Source organism: Scaptodrosophila lebanonensis, unplaced genomic scaffold (genome assembly GCF_003285725.1).
Source record: "Scaptodrosophila lebanonensis strain 11010-0011.00,11010-0021.00 unplaced genomic scaffold, SlebRS2 tig00000001-arrow-pilon, whole genome shotgun sequence".
Classification (NCBI taxonomy): Eukaryota; Metazoa; Arthropoda; class Insecta; order Diptera; family Drosophilidae; genus Scaptodrosophila; species Scaptodrosophila lebanonensis.
In genome coordinates, this window is record NW_022060529.1 from 24,077,217 (window position 1) to 24,103,550 (window position 26,334).

The 26,334-nt window shown below is 40.4% G+C and overlaps 3 protein-coding genes across 3 annotated transcripts; 1 reads left to right on the top strand and 2 right to left on the bottom strand.

Moving 5' to 3' along the window:
• Window positions 1-2,354: 2,354 nt before the first annotated feature.
• On the bottom strand, window positions 2,355-7,821 carry LOC115633885. Its single transcript, XM_030531393.1, has 4 exons — window positions 7,415-7,821; window positions 3,339-3,718; window positions 2,982-3,299; window positions 2,355-2,929 (listed from the first exon to the last, which is right to left on the bottom strand). The coding sequence occupies exons 1-4, from the start codon at window positions 7,819-7,821 to the stop codon at window positions 2,355-2,357; spliced, it is 1,680 nt and encodes a 559-aa protein (XP_030387253.1).
• A 5,952-nt stretch (window positions 7,822-13,773) lies between these two features.
• On the top strand, window positions 13,774-14,694 carry LOC115632328 (translocon-associated protein subunit delta). The gene is made up of 2 exons (XM_030529435.1): window positions 13,774-14,099; window positions 14,162-14,694. Exons 1-2 carry the CDS (start codon window positions 13,857-13,859, stop codon window positions 14,420-14,422), a joined length of 504 nt encoding a protein of 167 aa, XP_030385295.1. The 5' UTR covers window positions 13,774-13,856; the 3' UTR covers window positions 14,423-14,694.
• Window positions 14,695-14,720: 26 nt separating this feature from the next.
• LOC115633804 lies at window positions 14,721-21,069 on the bottom strand. The gene is made up of 3 exons (XM_030531286.1): window positions 20,632-21,069; window positions 16,370-16,520; window positions 14,721-16,312 (listed from the first exon to the last, which is right to left on the bottom strand). The coding sequence occupies exons 1-3, from the start codon at window positions 20,816-20,818 to the stop codon at window positions 14,806-14,808; spliced, it is 1,845 nt and encodes a 614-aa protein (XP_030387146.1). The 5' UTR covers window positions 20,819-21,069; the 3' UTR covers window positions 14,721-14,805.
• Between the last annotated feature and the right edge of the window lie 5,265 nt (window positions 21,070-26,334).

Consider the following 26,334-nt stretch of genomic DNA (forward strand, 5'->3'; position numbering starts at 1 on the left):
CCATCATTTCGAATCAATTATATGTACTTATATTCGTTATTTTAGGTATGTATGTATGTATACTTATAACTTCAACAGGAACGATCGTTGCAAAAATTACATCTAAGCCAATATTTTGCTTGATAACATAATCAAACATATGTACGGCTTATTAGTTTAAGTATTTAAATAGATCAAGAATTATATAAATAGAGTAGTTTGGGATGAATACAATACAATACCAATACAATTGGGGAAATTAAAAACGGATACTTAAGGAAGACAACAGCTGACTACTGCTGACGACTTTCCAAAACAACTGGTGGCTTAGAACCCCGGCTGAAGACTGACTTCTCTCCAGTCTTTTGCTGCCTGTAAAGGGATGCCCTCTTGTTGCAAAAGTGCTTGGTTGCCACCTTGCATATATAATACTAGTGACCGACCCCTGCTTCGCAAATATATTTTAAAAAATTTCAAAAATTATAAATGTTATAACACACACATACACTTTTCTTTTAGCCATGAGTTACTTAAAAAGTAAAATAATAAACGCAATTTGGATATTATTATTTTAATGACTTTTTTTGTTCTTCTTTCGTTTTTTTTTATTATTTATTAAGTCAGAGATTCTCTGTAAACGATACTTGTTGTTGTTTTATTTTGTGGCAGCAAAATAAATTGATTTTCAGAAGCTCCTACCCGCGTTATACTAAAATACAGTTGGGCATGAGTAATACATTCCTTTCGTAGGTCGATCCCTACAAATTCGAAAGCTTGGCCTTGAGACTTGTTGATAGTTAACACGAATGATGTTTTTATCGCAAATTGAAGCCGTTTAAATGGGACTGACAGACCAGTTGAGATCATCGGTATTCTCAGTTGACCAGCTGCTGGGCCGTTGATAATGATCGCTACAATTAAATTGTCCTATAATTCCTTAATAAGCAGCCTTGCACATGAACGGAATTCCGATTTTTAACTTCAATTCATGTGGCGGCAGGCCAGAAGGGCTTAGAGAATTTAAAAATTCCTGTGGGTAATGGACTGTGTCTTCCATATTAGGCATATTTTAGGTAATTTTTTTACACCTTAGGTTACATTATTGGCGTTTTATATCTTTTTTGCAAATATAATATAACCTATGTTAACCGTTCAATCGGTCCAATAGTTTCGAACCCTATTCAAGTCACATAAACAAACAAACAATCAAAGCTTTCCTCTTTGTAATTTCAGCATAGATATACTTGTAAGTATGTACATTTAAAATACGTAGTGTTTAGTACAGAATTGTACGGAGCAGGACTAACAATTAGCGGAGGGGTGGAGATGCATGGAGAAAAGAAAGGACCCAATTAAACTGGTATAATAAATTTGCTGATTCTAGCTCTTATACTGCAGGAGATCCTTACGTACATACAGACGCACAAAGGGACGGAACGACGAACATAATTATAGTATATCTCGTACCATCGTACTGATCAAGAGCATATATACTCCTTCTGGGTGTTACAAAAGTATTTAATACCTCGCTAAATAAGTATATAGTCCAAAAATGAATTTTGAAGTTCATTGTAACAAGATGTAACCAATTTGAAGGATAATTGTTCATGTTTGATAAGCCATAGCCAAATCAAATCCTCTTAAGTTCCTTGCAACACAAGAGCTTTCTTTCTCTCAAATACCTTAGCATCAGAATTTAGGTCTCTTGAGAGTAAAAACCTTAGTCGCATCTATGTTACCATAATACGAGTATGGTAACTATATTGTTATTATCTGGGGGTATTTTTCAAAAAGCGGAAAGCGGAAATACAAGTAGGTTTATTGCCAGTTGTGTATTGTTCTTTATTGTTTTCAACTACTCTATATTTCTGCTTGGTTTGCACAACGCCTTAAGCTTTTATGTATACTAGTATATTATGTATTACATATGTATTTGTCAAACAGCTTATTGACAATGTACTCGTAGCTTTCGGAAATTGTCGATCCATGTTATGCAAACTGCTACGAGTACAAATGTTGTACGAATTACAAAATTATAGAATTCTTTTTAAAACTACGGGGCGACTACTACTACAAAAATGGAGCTGGCGTCGAGTCGACGTTGTGCCGTAGTGTAGTGCGTGGCATTCAACAAGTGAGGTATTCTACGTTTCTGCACATTACTTCGCTGATGCGAAGCCCGAGAGTCGTGAGCTGGATAGGGAATTTTCATTAATCATTATTCAATTTTAATTTAAATAGTCGTCTGGGAAATGCGTAAAAACAGGAATTTGGGCTTCGCACCAACGCATCTAATTAATGTTGACTCTAGAGAGCAAATGCATATATCATATTGTTGTCTTAAATCATTGGTCAATGGGGCAGGGCTTAGCTGCTCACTTGCTGTTCAACAGCGACTCGGAAAGGCGCTCCACGGCCGTAGTAGGACCCTTGCGCTCCTTTTCATGCGACTCGGCGACTGCAGCGGCGGCAGCTGCCTCGGCGGCCTCATGAGCCTTCGCCTCCTCGTATTCCCGCTGCTTCTGGAAATGCCGAAACTCTGTGGGTGTTAGCATGCCCCGCAAAACGGTGTCGTACGTCACGCTGACCCCCTTGGCGCACATTTTCTGGAACAGCTTCCAGCACTCGCGCTCCTTGATGCTGCGCACATAGACGGGCCAATTGGCCGCATTGTTCTCGTTCTCCTTCTCGGAGCTGCGTGTCTTGAACTCGTCTGAGGCAGCACCGGAGGCTGTGGAGCCTTTGGGGTCCTCAGCTGCAGTTGGAGCCGCTGCCATCGTCTCGCACTTGCTGCGCGGCTCAGTAAGAAAGATGGACACCGGCGGAGCGGTTGGCGGCCGATTGGAACGTATGCGTGCTGCAAGCGGGGCTATGGATCCGCGCCGTATCATGTGAGAATACTCTTTGGAGGCCAATTGAAATGTGGGCGGATAGCTGTCTTGAAAAGAAACTGCAAGGAGTTGGGTGCGTAAGTTAAAGCGAATGGCATATGCGTCACTTACCCGATTTTCCCGTTTTGCGCAAAAGCGGCGCCCGACGTAATGGACTGCGCTGCCCCTGGGATTGGGATTGCTGCTGGTGCTGATCGGCAGCACCTCCCGGGGGCGTGGAAGCCGTGGAGTTGTCCTCGTGTTCCGAATCGCTACCCTCCGAGCTAAGCAGTGAAACCAAGGTAATTACATCGGGCGCCACCACAGTACGTGCACGTTGCAACACCTTCTTGGAATTGGAGTTCGAGATGCCGCCCCCAGTCGAGCTAGCGCTTAACAATAGGGTACCGCCACTGGCATGTTCGGGCGGCAGCGAGGACGCTGTGGATCCTGCTGCTGATCCGGACGTCTTGTCGCAGCTAATGTTGCGCGTAAATATCTTGCGACGTCGCAACTTCTGCTGACGCTTGTTGGCTGCAATGACGCTCTTGGAGTTCTCATCCAGACCCCGTACTGGTGCAGACATAGCACGCACCAATGGCGGACGTCGCTGTACCGATAGAGCAGACGAGACTGTCAAAGTGGCACTGTTGTTGGACGTTGTGCTGGATTGGACTTGGACTTGGACTTGGTCGCTCGCCTGCGTCTCACTGCTGCATTCCGTCGAACTCTCGATGTCGCTGTGGCCAGCCTCTATCTCAGTGGTCGCCCGTATTGTCTGCGCCAGTACAATATTCAGATTGATCCGATTTTTGTCCGCCTTGGCCGTGCTGTCCGTGGAGTCGCGTCGGCTGGAGTTGCCGCTGTGGCTGTGGGAGAAAAGTTCAGGTGAAGCCATTTCACTTTCGATTGATTGACTTGGGCTGAGGGCTGAGGGCCTGACTGATGGGCGACCCACTTTATGTTGATTTGCACCACCAGCTAGCTATATTTAATACAAATAATTTAGGCATTAGTTTGCAATTTATGCTGTGCCCGATTGCAAAGCAAATTGCAACATGCAACCGAGTCTCGGTTGTTGGGCCCCAACACCTTCGCGCCCATCAAAGGCGGCGGCACAAATCAGATGAGAATAGAAATTAATTCGTACAAATGTGAAGGCGTATCGCGCTTTATTTGTCTGTGCGAGTGTTGGCGAAAATAAAACCATGTCAATTGCATTCACATTTGGGGCCCCAAAAGTTTTCAACTGCAAGCCAAGTCCTTCGGCCGCAACGGCAAGCGAAAGTGAATCTTGCAACTTCTACAGGAGTTCGTTGAACTGCTGAAATTTAACTTGTTCAACAGCTATCTGCTCCAAATCTTCCCCTACAGCCCCCCACCCCCCCCCCCCCTTCACACCGGCCAGCACTAATGTTGCATGTTCGATATGCAAATGATCGACTTAAGTGTGTCGCCTTCTTATTTGCACCAGCACTGTACAACATGGCGTATGACTGACATGAGCATGTCAGACCACTGTTAGGCGCCATAATAATATTAAGTCAAAGCATATATGTACATATATGTATATGTACGTATCTCAATACCCGGTGTTCAGGCACAAACAAGTTTGACGAGCACAGCAGGCTTGCGCTGTGATAGAAACCGAAACAAGTACCCTTTTGTGGTGGGAAGCATGCAAATTGCATAACTTTCGTAGAGAAAGTGTCGTTATTGCATATTAAATACAACAACAAGCACGCTGATATGTCGAGTCTGGGACTGACACCTACGAATTTTAATAATCTCACGGAGCAGGGAACATGCCAAGGTCACCTGAGTTTCGATTTCACCCACAAAAAAGGGAGAGAAAGCAAAATGATTCCCAATACACTATTTATTATACATTAATAAGGGTACTTAAGCTATTTTCAAACATTCCTCTACTATCTGCACCGACCGATTGTATTTAGATTTATTTGAAGAACGCTTGTAGAAGGAGAGTGGTGTCAGGGTGATGTTGGTTCTAGCTCTGGTCATGTTTTGTCAAATAGGTATATAGTGCGTGGGGTCTGCCTTGCCTTCTCTTGGTTGTTACAATAACTGCACAATTTCCTAATACCTTTCGGGTAAAATTAATATCGTAATGATTGACCAACAAATGTACAGTTCCTTTATGAAAAAGGTCCCTCTTCTCTGTACCTTACCCTCCTTTTAATCCGTATCGAAAATTTCGCCTTGGTCTAAGGGGCTTTGGAAAGTCTACATCCTAGTTTGGTCGGAGTCCATGCGCTTATAAAAATTGGGTGAGCCGATTTGTCGAAATCGATTTATCTCGTCATTTTGTTCAACAATTATATACATACTTATAGTAATTAACCCATTCAAAGCATCTATAACTCAAATCCATTTATTAAAACAAGCAGGCAAAGTGATTGACTTACTAGAACGACTAATTGGCATATAAGCCTAAGAATATAAATATATTGAAAAAATAGACAGCACTATTCTTTTGGATGGACTTTATTGGAACAACCTATGGGGTACAGAGTACAAACAATAAACTAGAACTCGTAAATCTCAAAGTTTATTAGTATTTTATATATGTTTTATTTCTATATTTAACATAAGCATTGAATCCGTGCATACAGGCTTAGCACCTTAACAATCCATGTTAACAAATATAGAAATAGCCTTAAGTTTTTGTATTTCTTCTGGATCTCGGGTTGTTTATGTGAAGAGCCTCGTATCCCAATGTTTTGAAGTTAGCAGCGATCTCAGTATTTAGGGTATTATGATTTAGGCCTACACTACAATTCTGTGTGGCTTCTCCGTCTTCATTTCATATGTATGGAATTCTATTCTAACGGTATCCGTATGGTTAACAATAGCCCTATATTTATCGCTGTCTGGGGGGAACATTCTGACCGTATTCCCTTAACTAGCCTTATTGCTAATTTTATGCATTTTATTTTATATGGTCTATTTCATGTTCATTCTTTGTATTGTATTGTATATATGGTCCTATTCTTCTGTTTAAACTTTAAGCGATTTAGAAAATCTGAAAGTTACATTCCTCTATCAAGGCGATTTTATTTATGTACCTATTTATATAGCCTGTACCGTAAAAATGCTATATTAGCTTTGTGCGAATATATGTAGCACACAGAAGGAGGCGTGGCAGACCCAACACAGTACATATATATATAATTGGTTGGGATGACAAAACGAGTCGATAAAGCCATGTTCGTCTCTATGTCCGTCTGTCTGTCCATCTGGATGACCGAAAGGAAGTTACAAGCGCTTGAATTACCAAAATTGGTATCGAGGTTCCCCCAAGCTCAAGTTTGTTCATATTTTCTGTTGCACCCCCCACTCCCCCAATTGTGATTTTCCATAACTCTCGTAATTCTTGGAATTTCAAATCAAATGGAACTCAAATGATATATATAGTTACATCCAGTTATTGTTTATGTGTCCATATGCCAAGTTTCATCATGATAGGTCAAATATGAAGAAATTTATAGCCGTAAATGTAATCTCTAACCAAGCCCTACCCGTAACTGTTGTTGTTGCTCCTTTAACTTAATTCTGAACTACACTCATACAAGAACAAAACAAGAAAGCAATGGTAAAGTCGAGCAGGCTCAACTCTTAAATACCCTGTACCACCCCACAAAAAAAAAAAAAAAATTAGTACAAAATTTAATTAATTTAATTAATTGGGGGGGTGAAAAAATTAACAACTCGTCCTTGCTCAGGATCAGGAAAATCTGAATACCAAGTTTGGTTATTCTAGCTCTTATACTTTCTGTGATCCTTGCGTTCATACAGACAGACGGCAGACAGACTGACAGACAGACGGACATGGCTATATCGACTCGGCTTGTCATCCTGATCAAGAATATATATACTTCGTGGGGTCTGCCACGCCTCCTTCTGTGTGTTCCATGTACACTCGCTCAAAACTAACATACCCTTTTACCCTTTGGGTACAGGGTATAATTACACTATTTAATGAGCTCCGACCGAAACCAACTTTGGCAATGTTTTTGCCAGCAAGATGTTGTTTTTTAAAATTTGAAACCCTGGATATATACTTACAGGTGCGTATACTTACAAATTGTAAGGAAACACTAGAGGAATTGGCAAAGGAATTGGATAGAATAGGAGATAAAGCTCCTCCCTCCTAATCTGCCTTCCACCCTAGTTCTGCCAATACACTATCTATAGATGCATACATATTAAGCAAAGTAATTTATTACAAACAGGCAGCGCTGTAGTAAAAGGACAGAAGAACATAAGAAAATGAAATCAGAAATGAATAGGCCCAGGAAAGATCAGCTATAAAAGGATGGCTGGAAAAGTGGAGCAGCGCACAAATGATATCCCCTAATTATATAAAGGAAAATAAACTCTAAAATATAAAGTTATAATAATTTGTGCCTTTATGGGTTTTTCGGATATCGTTAAGTCCAAAAAAGCAATTGCTCTACTATAGCAGGAGGTTGTACCATGTTATCCAACAAAAATTTCGGTTGTTTTTAAACGTTTTCTAATACATGTTATTTGCCGTTGCTTACCTTTTCCCATCGAAGTCCTTTATCTCGTCATCGAGCGTCTTCAACAGCGAAGACTTTGACGACCAGACCTCTGCGCTTTTCCCTTTGCCGGCCACTGTGGGTTTCGAGTTGACAATCCGGGCACTAAACTTTTGTGCAGCGTCTACGGATGACTGACGACTCAAGTGACCGACGCCGCCGACTCCCGATAGCTTCGGTTGTCGGTCAAGAGGCGGGTACAGTTTCTGGCGTATATTCTCGATAGATCGCCCAATGGACAGACCACGCGATAAATAGCCCCGCTGCTGAGCCGAATACTTCCCGCCAAGAGTGGACGGCTCGATGAAGGAGTGCTGCTTACGCACTGGCAGTTGCACGCGCTTCGAATTCGTCTGAGCGCGTTGGCGATTTGCAACAGACAGCGACATCGTGACGGACTAGAAAAGACAAATAGGAACGGACAGATGGAGCGTAGGGGCTCGTAATATGTTTGGCAACACGACTGTCTAATCGAGTGACGTCCGACTTGGCTGCCAGACTGACACTAGTATGTCTCTTGGCGACGAAGAGGTTCCGTTCCAGCTGCCAATCAAGTCCCACATAGAATGCAAATCAATTACGAAGTCATTAAGGCACGGCAATAATTTTGTCAACAAACGTGTTCTTGGGCTCCGGCTATGTCTGCGTCTAAGCTTCTGTAGTCACGAACTCTAGAGTTTTACACCACTCGATCCCTACTCGACGACTCCACTTGACTTTCACTTTGAGCAATTGTTGTTGTTGTTGTTGTCTCAGGGTGGCTCCGGCGCTCCGGCTCCCTCAACGCGTGCACTCCGAGCGCTTGCCGCGCATTGACTGCGTTTGCGTTTTGTGAATGAACCAAACCGCCTAGCTGGGCACGGGCACGTCATTCGTTATGTTCTAAGCCCAACTCCGGCCCACAACAAAACAAAATAAAAACATATCGCCGTTGCCAAGACTGGTGGTGGTGCTGGTGGTGATGGTGATGGTGACGGTGGTGGCGATGCCTGTTATGCTCGACTCCTGCACAGTTGTTTGTTCCATTTCCGCTTTTGACAATACCAGCAATTGCGCCGCCCAGCGCCAAACACGGGGCAAAAGGGCAGGTCGGCAGGTCGGCAGGGCGCCGCCAGCTGCCAAAGCAACCTGGTGTCGTACCTGACAGCGACTCACGTGCCCGACGGCGACGATGGCGGTGGCGGTGACGTCGGCGCCGCTTAGCTTGCGAACTCAATGAACCCGCTCGAACTTTTGATTTCGTTTCGCAAACGCCAGCGCACGCCTACAAGTCGATGGGCGAAAGTATATTCTGCATCTGTATGGGTGGGTGTGGGTGTGCTGTACACATGGCCGTAGCGCCCCCCTAGAATATGAACGGACCAACAATTTTCCAGATAAATGTGAATTTGTACTGCATTGTATTCAAATCGTAAAACAAAAGACGTTTCGATTTTATGGACGCTACGCTTAATTGATCAGCTAGTTTGCTGTGAAGATATAATGTTAAGAATATATATAGATATTCATATATACATATATAAATACATAACCTGTACACATGGCCCCCTTAGAATATGAACGGAACAACAATTTTGCAGATAAATGTGAATTTGTTTTGCATTCTATTCAAATCACAAAACAAAAGACATATTTATTTTATGGCTACGCTTAATTGATCAGCTAGCTTGCTGTGAAGATATAATGTTAAGAATATATATAGACATTTATATATACATAAGTAAATAAATATATATATAAATACATATGGCATGAAAACGTATTTTTATTGTATTAATATATATAATTATAATTATTATTGGTGCTAAGGTTGATTGTGGACAAGTTTTCCAAGATAATTGCAATTGCATTTACACCGGACCAACTCTGAAGTAGTTTTCACGAACACACCAGCTCAAACGCCGATTTCATTGAAATCTGAGCCAATATAACAATGTGAGTAGTTTTAGAAGGTTGAAGTCTCTTAAAAATGGTTTTCACTCTACCCAAAAGTTATTTATACATTTCTTTCGGACCTTTTTTCTGTCATGATATATTTTTGTTTTGTTTCTTTATACGGAATTTTTATAAAAAGAGCTTAGTAAAAATTATTTTCGAGCGAACAGAAGTATACAATGTTTGTTTTTCAATATAATAATATCAAGCTCAACAACAATGTCAGAGGAACAATCTTTATAATCATATTAAATGTAATAAACAGAAATAAATAATAATATAAGTAAAATTACAATTTTAGTAAAATTAAAAAATTGGGTTTTTTCAGAATACGCCGTTCTAACTACTTTTCGTTATGCACCATCGAAACAAAATGGTTTTAGATAACTGTATTTTGAAACCTGACCTTTCCATGTAAGCTTGCAAAATAATCCTATTCAACTGAGAAACATCCTAATTCTCTTAGAAAATCAACTGATAATATAAAATAGTTTTCAAACTGAAAAATTAAAATTTTTTGAAGAACATCAAATTTTTCTCTTCTCTGTTTGTACGCTCAATTTTTTCGCGGCCGTTTTTGTTCAACTAGATTTCAATAATTTTAAAGAATGATCATATATATTATATATATTATTTAAAAATTGATCAATTATGCAAGAAAAAAAGTTTTAAGTTGTTACATTTTACACTCACGATATCGCACGGGATAAACTTTATATTAGTTCCAAATCAAATTTTCTTATTTTTCAACAAGTGTTTTTTATTTATATTTTTACTGCATTCATTTATTTCGAATTTCATTTGTCCCTATTTTTGCATATTTTTTATGTGTTTTTTGTCTAGTGCAAATAATTTGATAGAAAAAATCTGCCAAAAAATCTGGCCCCCCTGTATTAAAACCTGGCTACGCCCATGTATGTACATACATATTGTATATAACATATTTATTTAGTTTTCGCCACTTTTAAGAAAGTCCTGAATAAATTCAAATTATATTCGCAACAGTCTAAGCCAACATTTGAAGAGATATTTTATCTAATTTATGCCAGTTATAAGTACATTTTCTTTTTACGAGTATACGTATGTATGTATACCTGTATGTATGCATCTTGTATATATGTATACATACATACATATATGTTAAAAGGATACGTCATGAATGAATACGAGTAGTTGGCACAAAATGCGTACCACTCGTTAGAGGCGCGCAGAAGTCGCTCAATGTCAACAACTGTTAGATGTCCACCCACACACACATACATAGTATTTATGTGTATGCATGTATATGTACGTATGTATGTATACATGTGTCTTCTAGGAGCAAAACACATTCACATTTGTGACAATTTCAAATTCATCAAAGACATGCGAAGTTGCACAAAAGTTTTCGTGCACGCTGGCAATCAAAAAGTAACGGAGCACATGCTTACTAACGAAATGAAACGGAACGGTACGAAACAAACACAGCAACAACAACAACAATTATATCAACATCGAAAACAGCAGCAAGAACAAAATGGCATAAAACCAAATCCAGTCAATTTCAGGGTCACTCCATTTACAACGGTGTGTGTAAAAAATCATTGCAAATATGAAGTCAACGTACACGTGCACATGTACATACATATGTACATACATTTGTACATACGTATATACATACATACATATGTATATACAGTACATAGGTAGGTACTTAAAACAAAAACGAAAGCCAAAATACCGAGAGGCATTAATCATTTCAAGTCGATATTTATGGGCAGCCACAGGAGCCAGTATCTGCGGGGAGTCTGAAGGTGGCTGATGGCTTCCGTTTTTCTAGGCTTCAATTTTCCTTTCTGTCTTGCCATAGTTTTTACCATTTCTGGCAGTTTTTATGATTTGAAATCAATTATAATAGAAATTGCAGTAAACAAACAGCGCAAAATAAATTAACAAGAGCCGTGCGGCGTCAAAATACCAAGCGGTGCCAGCACCAAGCACCATTCTAGTACGGCACTAAGAAAAAACTATTTTAATTACCGAATTGGAAATTGTTTGTATTGATTTGACATTTCGGCAGACTCGAAGCAGCGTAGCATTTTCAGGGTGTTCAACGTGACAGTCGAACGCTTTAAAGTGGGAAAAATGACAGAATTAAACACTCTTGTACATTTCAGATACATTATATATTTATATATTTATTGTGTCAAACTGTCTGCAAGACGATTCCGCAGCATAATAATAATATTAAAAAAATATATAAAAAGAGTCTATAAGAGCTACAGTCATCTAATTTTGCACACAGATGCCTTATACGTATGTATGTATGTGTACGCTGTGCAAGCTTATTTTATTTTTTTGATGCACTCCCTACTTCCCCGCTTAAGGTAATATTCCATAACTCCGTTCGTATAAACACTAACATCTTAATGACTATAATTTAATAAAATACGAGGTCTGTTCAAAAGAAAAGTCGAAGGTTTTGCTCACTGTTTTCTTCGATTGCAATGCGTGGTGCGTCATGAGTTCTTGCCAACAGGTCGTATGGTTAATAAGGAATACTACAAGAAAGTTATGGAACGTTTGCGTATATTATAAATATATAAATAAATATAAATATAATATAAATAAATATATATAAACAACAATTAACATATATATATTTAAATATATATATACAACATCTGTACAAAAGAAAAGGTGAAGTTAGAATTCCTTTGACAAGCATTTATTTATCAATATCCATCTTCTCCCGTTCATGGGGGATCCCTCAGATATAATGCACTTATGACAAGGCACTTATGGCTCCTTTCGACTTTTTGTTGTTCCCCAAACTGAAGAGACCAATGAAAGGAAAGCGTGTTGCCACAATTGATGAGATAAAATCAAAATCGAAGAACGAGCTGATGGCCATACCGAAGTGCTTCGAGGAATAGCTGGCATAAGTGCATTATATTTGTGGGCGGATTACTTTAAAGGAGATATTGATGAATAAATAAATACTTTTCAAAAAAAAAAATTATAAATTAAAAAAAAATCACATTTTCTTTTGAACAGACTGTGTATATAATTATTCCACACTAAGAGACGGAACATTTCAATGTCTGGACATCCGCATTTAGATTTTTCACTTGTTAACGATGGCGCAAGTGCCATTAAAAGCATTAACTAAAGCAACTTGAAAATTTACCTCTGATTGATATCCCGCCAGGATATGATTTCTTAAACATACTTGAAGGAACTTGAATTTCCTAATAAATTCGTATGGTAAAAACTGCTAGCATATACATACATATTTGGGAAACTATTGAGCCGCAGCGTCGAAATGTTTAAAAAGCACAGTTTGCATATAGTTTTAATAAAAAGTCCACCCTAGCACAACACTCTAATAAGTATGCAACACGTCACAAACTTATTCAACGAAAGACTAGCATTTACAAGTTTCCTCAGCTGTTTCGAAGACTATAATTTTATAAATACAGTAGATTAACGTACTTACAAATGACGACTGGAAGATTTATGGCCTACTATTTCCTGATTGACCCACTCATCTGTCAAGTTGATGAATGGCTTCTGGACCACAAAGTCCAGCTCGTCAGCGCCTAGCCTTCCGGTAATTATTATCAAATGACTTTCTTAGTACGAAATGAGTCCTCTGATTTGCCTATGATCTAGGCGAACTGTGTTTGGCGTAGACATTAGGTAATAAATGGATTTTGAAGGTAATTAGACGTTCTGATGCGATTAACAGTAAAGTGGAAAGGTTAATTGAACTATTTGGGGTGATCCAGGAATGTATTACTCAATTCGGGAAATAATACCCCGCGTCCTCCATGAGATTATTATTAACTTTCGCGTAAAGCTGGGAGCAAAAGAGCATAGCCTCAACAAGAATAATTGAACGAATTGTTTGTTCGTACTATATAGACCTTTACTAATTATTACATTAGGAAACCCTGCGAATCTCATTTTACTTTCGTAGAAGCTGAATACAAACTACTTTTACATACATACATATGGACATATAAATTTACCGCAATTTCATATCATAACTCTCTGTTAACAGTGTGGCAGCACCGACAAATGGTACTTTATAATAATACTTTTGAGCACTACTGTTTGTTTTTTCTTACAGCAACATCGGAGAATAATAAAGTATTGCGCTGTGTACATAATGTCAATGCAACAAGATATTTTTAAGGTTCGATCATTTCCACTTTTAACTAAGTAAGTAGAATAATTGACGTTACTTTATTGCTTTAGATTTAAATAAACGACAGAAATCAGCTGAAAGGTTCATGAGCTAGAAGCAACTGATTTGGTTCGCGAGTTATTTGCGCACAGCCTGAGCTAGTTCATTGCACTGAACTTAAATGACAGCTCGAATCGGCTGTCAAAATCGCTGTCGTGGCATTCGGTGTCGTGGCGTCTGTGAAAGTTGGTTCGTTGTTGAAAGTTTGTTAACGAGCTCACAAGTAATATTGCTTTTTATAAAATAAACAAACAAAAAATGAGTCGCCAATTCGCTGCACTGTGCCTTCTTGTAATCTGCTCATCGAGTGCTTACGGAAGCAGCTGCAAAGCCACCGTCAACTCATTCAGCACTCAGGATGCAACAATCTTGACGCAATTAGCGCACGTTGCTGAATTTACGTTGCAATGCACCGGCCAGAAGGCGCAGCCCACTCTTTTCGCCGAATTCCCCTGCGGCAAAGTGGTGCCCGTCGCCAAGGTGGCAGACAACAAGTACCAGGTAAAAGCCTTTCTTTCTCTATACTCTTCCAATATACTATTCCCACTACCATTCTCCCACAGCTGAGCTGGGTGCAGGACATCAAGCAAGGAAGCAGCGGCAACGTTGTGGTACGGCTATTCGATGAGGACGGATATGCCAATGTACGCAAGGCGCAACGGGATGGTGACAAGGTTTCGTCGGTAAAATCCCTGCTGGATATCACCGTATCTACCAAAAGTGCCTACAAAGGTCCATGGGTGAAGGCTGAGTTGTTGGCTGCTTTCTTGGTGGGTGGCGTTGCTTATTTTGCGTTCTCGACCAAGAGCAAGGTGCAAGCATAAGAGGAGGAAAAAAACCCAACCGTGCAACCAAACGGACTAGCTCTTGTGGATGCATATAAACTCTTGAATGAAATTCATTCACCATACCATGTAGCAACAAATTATCGACATTATCGGGGATTCCTGCGCGATTGTCTAATTGTACTGAGCAGACGATCGGTAAGACGATCAACATGTTAACATTTTCTAAGGATTTTCCACATTTTTACAACTAAGGTACGAAATGAGCCAGATCGCATAAATAAATAAAATAGAAAGAAAACAAACTTCAAGAGAGAGCTCAACATATTTAACACAGTTAAGATACTAATTTCAGCAGCTAATAGTTTATTATTCATTACACAATTAGAATGTAAATTTCGATGGTGACACCTTTAAAATATTCATGAACCGGCGCCCACTGGCATGCCATTCATATTCGTCTCTTCGTCTGACGACGATATGTCAATCATACTTTCCACCCGTGACGGCGACATAACATATACAAAATGCTCAGTAGAACCATCAGGCGCCATGGAAATTGGCGGCTGTATTAGTCCTGAGCCATCCTGATGTGGCGGCGGGGGCGTATCGATGCTACAATACTTGAGATTTGCAGCACCAGAACCCTCGTCAGAGGGCGGCAACCCATTGCAGTCCACATTCTCCAACTCCAATTCAATGTCGCTAACGATCCGCATGCAACGCATCTTTGCCAGTGATTGAAACTTCATGGGCATGGTACGGACTTGGCGTGCTAGACTTAGAAAGAACAGCGTGTTGGCATCTAGATCGCGATTCGCCTGCAGCACAGCGCCAACATCCAAATCGCTCGACGGACGGGATTGGTCCGAAAGCTTACGTGTTTTAGCAGGCGGCGGTTGAGTGGCAACGGCAGAAGCAGTATTCGCTGTCGTGGCTGAGCAGCTTAGATTTATAGCAGCTGTCTGTGGGGATGGTTGCACGCGCCTAACTTTAGAGCTCTGCATCGGCGACGTGGATTGGCTGCTAAGGGGCAGGCTGTTGCAATTTCCAGCTGCATTAATGCCGCTGGGAGTGAGCAAACGGTTTGAGATATTTGTCCCGGTGCCTAACGCATTTATATTGAGATTGTTCAAACCATGTGCCTGATTGGCCAAATTTTGAAAGAGTCCCAGCGGGGTTGTTCCAGCTACGGCTGCAGCAGCATTCAGTTCCTTCTTGAAGTTGTCGGCGGCGGCGAAGAGATGCGGCTCAATAATAAGACAGCCCACATTGTTAGCTGTACTACTGGGTGGCGGTAGTTGCATTCCGGCGGCTGCAGCGGCTGCTTTAAGAGTTGCCAATGGAAACATTTGCTGTGCAGCTACTGCGGCGGCTGCTGCAGCAGCAGAAGTGCCTGTACCCGGCAAGGGCAAAGCGTCCAGATGCAAATTGGCGAGTGTAGCTAGAGCGGCGGCATTTTCCTTGCCCATGGCACTGAGCGACACAGAGGACATCGTGGGCAATGGCAAGACTACTGCACTGTTGGAATTGCTAGAGACAGGCGGTGTCAGGGCATTGAGTGGAGCAACTGCAGCACAATTAGTGCCACTGCTACCATTACTATTGCTGCTGTGACTATTGAGGTTGTTTGGCGCACAAACGCCGCTCGGCGAGATCAGATTAGGTGGGGTGCCGATCGCGCTGGTTACCGTGCTAGGCGTCAGAACGGATGTGCCAGTGCAGGTCATAGCCGTGGTATAGGTATTCACAGTGTGTGTGTTGAGTGTGGTGTTGCCAAGCCCTCCTGTAGCTGTCGTAACTGTGTTCAATGCGCTTTTTAAATCCTCCTCACCGGCATTACTGGCTGCTTTTGACAGCATTTGGTAGCCAAAATCACATTCAGTGTCGTCCTCATCGTTCGATTTCCCGTTTCCATTAACCGAGTTCCTGTCGCACACAATTAAATCAGTATTCAGTCTGCATACGGAGCTACTAGATGCTTACCTGCCTGGTCCCTGGTAGGGCTTAAGAAACTCCATGTGCTCAGCATGGGCCCAGTACTGGTATTTTTTGGACGTTTTTGTGCCAACACGAAATGAACGCAAATATTTGGTATAACTATCGCGCAAGTTCTTCCATTTTCTCTTGGAAGCCTCTGAAAAGATAATTCAAAATTTACAATTATAATCACTTATATCTTATATTATATCTTAAAATCAAAAAAATAAAACAAACTTGCACAGCATACACACATAAGGCATCTTTGTACAAAATTTGGTGTCCCTAGCTCTTATAGTCTCTGAGATCCAGGTGTTCATACGGACGGACAGACAGGGCTAGATCGACTCGCCTTGTCACACTGATCAAGAATATATATACTTTGTGGGGTCTGCAACGCCTCCTTCTGCATGTTACATTTTTCAGCTCGCGCAAACCTAATATACTTCTGTATATTTCATGTACAGAGTATAAAAATATATTACTTTGCATAATTTAGGTGGAATAATAAGAACATATGTTTTACAACTCTTCTTTTTTATATTTTTGTTAAACTCAATCCTAAGTGGCAAAGAATGAAGTTCTATTTATGCTCTTTAGAGATACCCTTGCAGTGGCGAATGCACCAATCCACCTAATTTTGAACTGTCTTTTCACCTGGTTATTCTATAAATATCTTTCCCAACTCCAAAGAATTAAACGGATTAAAACTTATTTACTGTACTGTACTCGTACGGGATTCGTGTATCCAACTAATTATCCAATTAACATACATATGTATAAAACAAGAAAGGAATGCTAAAGCGAGCATGCTCAACTCTTAAATATAGTACCCTGTACCAACACAAAAAAAAAATTTGTTAAAAAAATTAAATTAATTAATTAATTAAATTAAATATAAAATATTCCATACATGCATACATACATTTACATCAGAATCGTGTCTATGCGTGCTTGTGAACTTGTGCACATGTATGTTTGCATTACATAATTATGTCAAAGCAGCAACAAATACAGCTGCGGACAGAGAATGGGCCTGGTTATATGGCTATAACTTTCTTTCTAATCAACCTATCATAATAAAACTTGGGAAACGGATATATAATCACTAACTTTTAGTTTAAAATTCCAAGAATAGAAAAAAGTTATAGAAAAAATTGAATAGGAAGTACAGACAGACAGAATATATTTGGAATAAGGGAGAACGCTACAATCGAGCCAGACATGTAAATACCTTGTACCAAGACAATCTTCCGGCACAGAGTTATAAGCGCCCATAGCTGAAGCAAAAAGTAGAAGAGCCAGCGTGATGCTTCAATTTGTGGACGAAGTACTGGTGGGAAATTTTTTCCCTGGTATTGATTAAATTTAAAACAAGACTAGAAAATTGTATATGTAAAGTACGTTCAGCAGTTTTCGAAATCTACTTTTTTTACCCTAAGTCAATGTTACAATTTTTCCCTGATAATCCCCTATGTTTTTTTTTGTGAATGCGACCGGCATCTTTAGAGCCATGATTTCACCCTTATTAATAGATTTGGATAACACCCAACGTTCAAATATCTTTGTTTTTTGTTTTTGGCATGCAAGTTTTTAGCAATTATGATAGGCGTTGAGAACATACATTTAATTATATTTAATATCTATCTAGCTCACGCTCAGGGTTCCAGGTTTTGTGAAATAAATCAACAATGTTAAAAGCAATGCATTAACCGTAAACTCTAACTTATTACTTCATGCTATTAAGTCGTTTTCGAGAACTCGCTGGGATTTGACAGGCAACCTGGCCATACGATGATATTTGAAACCCTTATTAACCTAGGATTAAGGATATAAAGGTCAAACTTGAACTACCTTATCATTTCGTTCGATGTTTAAAGTTTATGAATACACAATACTTTTTGCGATAAAGCAATTCAATCATTTTACCATTTAAAAGAAATATTTACAACGGGCTCAACTCTTAAACACCCTGTACCCACTTCGACAAAAAAAATGAAAAAATATCTTTAAAATATTTTTTTAAATTTTATCATTTTAAAAAATGTATTAAATTGAATTAAAAAAATATTCAATCAGAAAAAAACAAACTTGATCTGCCTAGGGCTTAAGGGAATCTCGATATCAAGTTTGGTTATTCCAGTTCTTGTACTTGCTGATGTCCTGGCAGTAATACAGACAGACGGACAAGGTTATATCGAATCATACTGATCAAAATGATATGTATGTATGTATGCACAATATATAATTTTAGGGGTCTGCCACGGCTCCTTCTGTGTGTTACATATTTATTAGAGTTGGGCACGGGCCGTGTTTTCGGTCGTGGCACTTCGTGCCACGCGCGTTCGTATTGAGCTAAAAAGGCACGACAAAACACGCACGAGCAAACACGAATAAAACACGAAAAAAAATTAACAACTGAAGTAATAAAAAAATAGTCAGCACGACTTTTGTTAATTATTGGACACTAATACTTGTAATGCAAAAAAAATTTCTGGGTGGGTGAAAAATATATTTTGAAATATATATTTATATATGTACTGCTGTTGATCCAGGAATTTGTATGTTCAAGAACTGGAAAAAAGCTAAAAAAAATTTGGAATTGCTAAGGCAAATATAAAGACATACTTATACATGTCAATATCTCTGACAGCTTTTCAAACAAGTGAGCGAGTTTTTTTCGCTTCTGGAGAAATTTTAAATAAGCGACGAGCTCGGCATCTGAGCTCAAATATAGATGAGTACATATGGATATACAAGTATGAATGTATTTTTCGTTTTTACATTTAATGACATGTTCGTTTTGGGCCGTGTTTAGAAATATTTTCGTCGTGTGTGCGTGTTTCCAAAGGTTCATTTCGTGGCCGTTCCGTGTCGGGCCGAAAATAGCCGGCCCATGCCCATCTCTAATATGTATGTATGTACATACATTCGCACTAAATAAGTACACCTAATTCTGTTTTTACACGGTTTGAAAATTAAAAATTTCATACATATATATTTCTTAAGAGATAAGAAACAAATCGCCTATGCATTTGATCAATGTCTTTTTTTACACGGTTGTGTCTGGAATCAATCTACCGTGTACAAACAGAATTAGGTGTATACGCTTCGGGAACAGGGTATAAAAAGATTACAAATCTTGCAGGCTTTGGTTTGCTCAATTGTGGAATTTCTGTTACACCAAATGATTACAACTTTGGTTTGAGCTTATTTAATGATGTGGATAGCAAGAATGGGCTATCCCAGAAAGGGCAAGATTTTCAACTGATTTCGAAATATGAAATATGAATATGTGCATACATACATACATATGTATACATACACATGTACGTATGTATATTGCAAGCATTATCTCATGCTTATGCCGTGCGTATATGATTCACGTACATACATATGTTTGTATAATTTATTGCATTCACTCACACATTCTACCGTTGTTATATTTAAATAGACCTGTAATAATCCACTCAAATGAAAGGGAAATGCAGCAGGATAAAGCATGCTTCATACAATAACAACACAACGACAAACAGCATCCAAATTTTGTTTGGCGTTCGTTTTTGTTCAAGAGCGTGGAGGTTTTCGTTTTGCACACACAACAGCAGAGACTGACTGAAAGAGAGGATGAAAGAGAGCTGAAAGTGAAGACTGCAGCAACAGGGTGTTTTGAAGGAAATAACAGATGTGAAATAGCTCTTGTCAGAGAATTTCATAGTTATAACGTAGTTATTTTATTTGGCTTTTCGCCTTATTGAAAAAAGTAAACATCAATGGCTGTAAGGAACTATTCTATTAGCTCAGTAAGGCGGCAACTTGCTTTGTTGTGATATGCGTGGCGCCCGCTCTCGTATTCATTTGACACTCTCATACTGCTTTTTGTATCAAACTCGCTCTGGTGTTTTGTTTGTTTGTTTGTTTTTTTCTGCGTTCAGTTTTTTTTGCTCTCGCTGCAATTTGCCGACCGCACCAACGTCGTTACACACATCCACACACACTGAAAATATCAGGCACCAGAATTTTGGCCGCTATGCTGGGCGACGCGCCGCGCCGCGCCGTCTGTCTGTATGGTACACACACACATACATACATACATACATATTTTTGCCCTGTGGGTATGTACACTTATACATTATCTGCAGATGCATGTACATATGTACACTTACTATTTGATTTTTACGTACATAATATGTACACAACCGACCCAACTTTGCCAAAGATAACTTCCCTTTTCGGCACTGATTAGGGTTTTTGCTGGTTATTCTTACCTATTGATAGGCCAATTTCATCCGAAATTTGCTTCCAGACCTTCATTTTCACCTCGACGTTCTTATAATCCGGATTATGGTTGTTATAGACCACATCATACTTCTTGACAATATCGATAAAGTCGGAAGTGTTATCGGATGTGGTAGACGACTCACTAATGGCGCGCGCCACTTTAAGTTCCTTCATTGTAACCGTTATTCTTGGCAACGATGATTTTTTTTAGAGTTTAGTCCTGTACCGCTCTAGTAGATTATCACTATCATACATACATGTGTATGAATGAAATTATATTTATACATCTACTATGTGTTCATGTATTCACACCGTCGTTCGGTATGTTTGCATGTGTGGGCGCACTATTGACCGTTGACGCCAAGACCATACCACCCCTCCTTCTAAGCGTCAGAGAGAAAATGTACACACGTTCATACATACATATAGAGAAACATACAAATGTATATGTATGTATGTGTAAATGAAAACGCGCGAGCGACGGACCGACTGCTATTTTATGTGACCGCTTCGACAAAAGTTTAACACTTGAATGAGAGAAGCGCACACAAGCTGCATGCACAAAACCTAAGAGCAGCAGCAGCAGCGTGGCAGCAACCGCAGCAGCAGCAGCGGCGCCAGCAAAAGCAGCAACCAGTCAGCGCAACAACAACAAATAGCGGCCCCAACAGCAAAAGCGGGAGGACGTGTAAAGAAGAACAAGAACCAACCTCATAATCATCAACGTTGGCGCTGCGTCTGTACAACAACAGCAACAACGTCGTCGACGACGACAGGCAGTCAGCCCCAACGCATACAAATACATACATATACATACATCCATACAAAAGTACGCGCACATCTACACGCATACACACAAACACACACACGAAGCGACAGCGCCACACCACCGCCGCTTCGACGTTTGTGTTAACCGCCCACATTGAGCCGCCCGCCGCTGTGCGGGGCCAAAAGCAACACCAGCAACAACAACAGAAAAAGCAACAGCAACAACAAAACTCAATTTCACGACTACGCTACGTTCGTCGGTACGTCGTCGCCGACCCAAACAGGCAAAAGTATGAGCTCGCTGTTGTTGTTGTTGCTGCCGTTTTTTTTTTTTGTTTTTTTTTTGCTGTGTTCTTATATTCGCCTGCCTGCTCCGCACCACCGCACCCCACCAGCCTACAGCGCACTCCCGGTGCCAACTGTCGCTACTCGGGCGCGACAAAACGCGCACCGCTGCTGCCCATCCAACAATTCGGCCTCCCTTTGCTGTCGCCCTCGCAGCTTAAAGCTTGCATTTTCATGCTGAAAGCAGCAAATCACTGCGGCAGCTTCAACTGCTACAAAAACGGTTCCGTATCTAATACTAGATACTAGTCAAAGCAGGTGCAGCTTCGAGCGGTTGCAATATCATGGTATTGAAGTTCAAGGTCATTGATTAGCGCACTCTATTATACATAGTACATACATATTAACATACATACATATGTATGTAAAGTAAAAACTCCGCCGAGCAAACACTTTCGTGGATGTCTAGATTTCCATTTAATGATAAGGATGCTAGTATAAACAATGTTTCTTTACTCCTGCAAGACCGTTCAGCTAACAAATCGGAAATTTACATTCGATCCTAATATGTATCCTGAACTGACCCGACGCACTTGATAGTTTATCTGGAACTTCTAAAAGGGTTCTAGCAAACCCTAGACTGCGAAGCTTATTATTATAATACTATGTATGTCCATCTAAATAGTAATCTCACATATAACTAAAGTCAAAATAAGAGTGTGTGTAAAGAAAATCCAACATCATTAGGGAATTGTAAGCTTAGATTTTTAAAAAGTGGATATTAAAACTGCAGCTACATACATATATAATGAATCGATACTACTAAAAAATAGAGTAACTTTCGAAGTTTTTTCAATGTACAAACAAATTGGAAGGTTTATTTCTAAGCCATGTTCTTTTGGAACCCATGGTCCGCAATAAAAATCAATGTGTTCGTTATTTGTATTCTCTATCACTTCCGGGACCCACTTTGCAGATCTTAAAGATCGATCCTACTGATTCTATATCTTCAATCAGAGGCAAGTCAACGGCCCGCATTGCAGAGACTTGAGCGCTTATCAGCGTCCAATGTTTCTTGTTGTTGCTGACGATGACGCAGTAGCTGTTGTTGTTGTTGCTCTGTTATTGTTTTTTTTTGCGCTCAGCTAAATTATTTTTGCTGCCGTTGCCACTTCTTCCCCACGACATTGAGGCCGCCAGCTAGCTAGTTTTTTCCTTGTTGTTTCGTTTGTTATGTTCCCTAGACCGTCTGCTCTCCTCGCCCCGCCCTTGCCATCAACATAAGCTGCTTTGCGTATGGCTCACTGGCTATCTGACTCGCTCCGTCCCGTCCTGAAGCGACCGCTTAGCCAGCCTAGCAGCCCATGGCCACACATTGCTGGGCCCCCTCCTGCCCCGCCATTGCTGATGCTTAGCGCACAGCATCCAAGTCAGTCCATCGATCCAAGAGCCCAACAGCGGACGCAGCAACGTCGTAGAATATTGCGATGCGCTTCCCCCGCCCATGTCGCCAACGCTCCATCGCGTTGCGTAGTCGCTTTTGCGCTCTTGCTGCCTCTTCTCCCTTTTCCTTTCTCTGTTTTTGCCTCGGTTGCTGCTGTTGCTGCTGCTGCCTGCGCTCGACTGTAGCGGCCGCCGTCACTGCCACCACCATACACTTGGCCCACTCAGCCAACGGTTGGTGTTTTTGTTATTGTCGTTGTTGTTGTTGTTGGTGTTGGTGTTGTTGCTTTCGTCGCTTTTGTTGTTGCTCGTTGTGTAGCGAACCTGCGACCAGTTCCCTAGCACACACAGTTGCGCCTTTGCTGCCCCGCCCGCCCTCCCGCCCGCACGTTGACGTTGACGTTGCTGGAGCTCCTGAATTGTGTGCGCGTTGCGTTGTATGTGCGACGTTTGTATGTATGTATGCTCGTTTGTTCATGCATGCATACATACATATACGAGTGTGTATGTACAAGTACGTGTATGCCGGCCTGTGTGTGTGTTCGCGCTGACGGACTAGCATGCCCCAAACCTAACACATACACGATGCCCCGATGCCGCGTCTGTGTGCGTGTTCGTCAGTGTGTATCTTTTCAGCTTGTGTGCGTTGTTGTTGTTGTTGTTTTGTTTTTTTTTATTATATTTTTCGCTTTTTCTCTATGCCCGTGGTTCAGCGACAGCGACAGCGGCGGCAGCAGCAGCAGCAACGGCAATATCGGCAGCCTATCTTTTGTTGCCGTTGCCTGCTCCTACAGCAACGCTTGCCTTAGCTCCCGCCCGCCTTCCACGTCCTTGTGGCGTCCCATCACCATCATCATCAACATCATCAACGTCATCATCGTCAAAAGCCCGGCAGCCAGCCAGAGACGACGCCAGCGACGACGGTTCATTCGCGCCCCACCAACGCCATTTCGGGGGGGTTGGGCGTTTGCGTACGGCGGCGAGAAGCCAGAGGCATGGCTGGCTGGCTGGCTGGCTGGCTGGCTGGCATGCGTCTCTCTATGTCTGTATGAGTGTGTGTTTGTGTGCCTATATGTATATAATATAAATGTACATGCTTGGATGCGAGTGTAGTTGTGTGTGCATGTGTATTGGCCGCTTGAGTTGTTGTTTTTGTTGTTGCGCTGCTGCTTCTCTGCCCTGCCACTGCTGTTGTTTGGGGTTTTAGTAGAATGCTGAAGCGGTGACGGCGGCCTACAAAACTGCGACGAAGTTGCCGCCGCTGCTGCCGCTTATTTCGAGCTTTTTGTTCTTGTTGCCATTGGTGTTGTTGCTATTGCTGTTGCTGCTGCTTCTGCTGCTGCTGCTGCTGCTGTTGTTGCTCTTCGCAAATCGATAAACGATGTCCTGACTGTGGCAAAGCGAGCGCTTTGCGTGTATACCTATACAAAAATATGTATATATACTTACATATGTATGTATATATACAATATATAGAATACATATGTGTGTATGTACATACATATGTAAGTATGTAAGCGTACATGGCTGTGTATGTGCTGATGTAGAGCGGCACCAATGAGTACCGTAAGTGGTCAGTATTTGGGGGATTTAAGCAACTACATATATATATTGTATACAAATACATATAAAAATATGCATGCATGTACATACATACATATATGTATCATACACTCATGCATACATATGTGCATATAAATACATACATATATGTACATGTGTACATATATATGAAAAGTGACAAAAACAATTAAATAGTTTGCTTTAGCCTTAGAGGACTTGGGATTATTTTCAAATCTGGTATCATCCATCAATTTTGGCTGCAGTACCGTCATCAAGTTGGGAGAAGAAAAAATCCGCGTAAGAAATCATTGATATATGAATGTTAATACATATGTATGTATTAACATTATTTTCAAACCCACACTCTAATATCACAAACATCAACATCTAAATAGTGGATAAGGACAAACTGTTTTGAACAAATTCAGTCCGTGATTGATTGTGATAGTAAGATGTAATATCGTTTACCAAGTTTACATATACATACATACATATGTATGTATGTATCCAAGCGTGATACCCAATAGACTTGAAATCATTTGTTTTTATTAAGTATAGTGTACAAGCAAGGGTGTAGGCAGCTTTTACCCAAGGGGGGGCCCAAAAAATTACAATTTTGATTAAATAATGCACGATGCATTTAAAAAACAACTTATGCATATGATCAATGAAAAAGCTTCAACAAATCCAACTCAGATCCATTTTAAGGTGAAATAGTGCGTCATAATAATGAACTTCTGGTCGATTTTATATGGCAACATTTTTTCTAGGGGGGCAAAGCCCCCCCTCCTCCCTTCTGCCTACGCCCTTGTGTACAAGTAATATAGTATTTTCAAGTAAGCCATACAAATTTCTTTCTCAAAATTTTCTTAATGTCGCCGCTCAAAATAATAGTAGTGTTTAATTTGTAGATCTTATATTTGTTTGAATCTATTCAAACAATACGGGTAGAATTCAAATGGCTTAAATTAGGATTATTAGACAACAATTAGTATTGTATTGCGTAGCTATTGCTTTTTATAACTGCAGCATTCAGTTAGTAAGATTTTAAATCCTTTGGCGTGGAATGCAGCTTCAGTCTTGTCTTACTGCTTCCCAAAACTGAGCAGGCCATTGAGCTCAAATTTTTTATGGGTGTTTTGGATTATTCTTGATCAGCATGATAAGACGAGTCGATCTATGTATGTCTGTCCGTCCGTCCGTATGAACACCTGGATCTCAGAGACTATAAGAACTAGAGACACAAAATTTTGCACAAAGATGCGTTATGTGTGCAAGTTTGTTTTATTTTTTTTTTATTTTTCCCCCACTTCCCCCAATTTTAGTCCCATATCCCTCATGAGAATACATAGAAAAAGTTTATTTTGGAATTTCGCTCCCCCCCCCTCTCCACCGCAATAAACAATTTTTCAGACCTTACGTACTTCCAAGAATTTTAAACTCAAATTTGGCAAATACCTCCAGTTAGTGACTATGAGTCCGTATACTAAGTTTCATTATGATGGGCCGATGTAATAGTTATAGCCATATATATAATCTCAGGCCAAGTATTGCCCGCGGTTGTTGTTGTAGTTGCTGCACAAGACACACACAAACACGCCTAGTTACGCTTATTTATTCAACACATACAT

Bases quoted from the DNA above. Each gene is read 5' to 3' on its own strand.
- LOC115633804 (XM_030531286.1), bottom strand. From the start codon at position 20,818: ATGAAGGAACTTAAAGTGGCGCGCGCCATTAGTGAGTCGTCTACCACA. The intron at 16,521-20,631 runs GTAAGAATAACC...TTATCTTTTCAG, and splicing joins TGAAATTGGCCTATCAATAG to AGGCTTCCAAGAGAAAATGG. The intron at 16,313-16,369 runs GTAAGCATCTAG...TGTGTGCGACAG, and splicing joins CCCTACCAGGGACCAGGCAG to GAACTCGGTTAATGGAAACG.
- LOC115633885 (XM_030531393.1), bottom strand. From the start codon at position 7,821: ATGTCGCTGTCTGTTGCAAATCGCCAACGCGCTCAGACGAATTCGAAG. The intron at 3,719-7,414 runs GTAAGCAACGGC...TTTCTCCCACAG, and splicing joins AAGGACTTCGATGGGAAAAG to CCACAGCGGCAACTCCAGCC. The intron at 2,930-2,981 runs GTAAGTGACGCA...AACTCCTTGCAG, and splicing joins GCGCAAAACGGGAAAATCGG to TTTCTTTTCAAGACAGCTAT.
- LOC115632328 (XM_030529435.1), top strand. From the start codon at position 13,857: ATGAGTCGCCAATTCGCTGCACTGTGCCTTCTTGTAATCTGCTCATCG. The intron at 14,100-14,161 runs GTAAAAGCCTTT...ATTCTCCCACAG, and splicing joins TGGCAGACAACAAGTACCAG to CTGAGCTGGGTGCAGGACAT.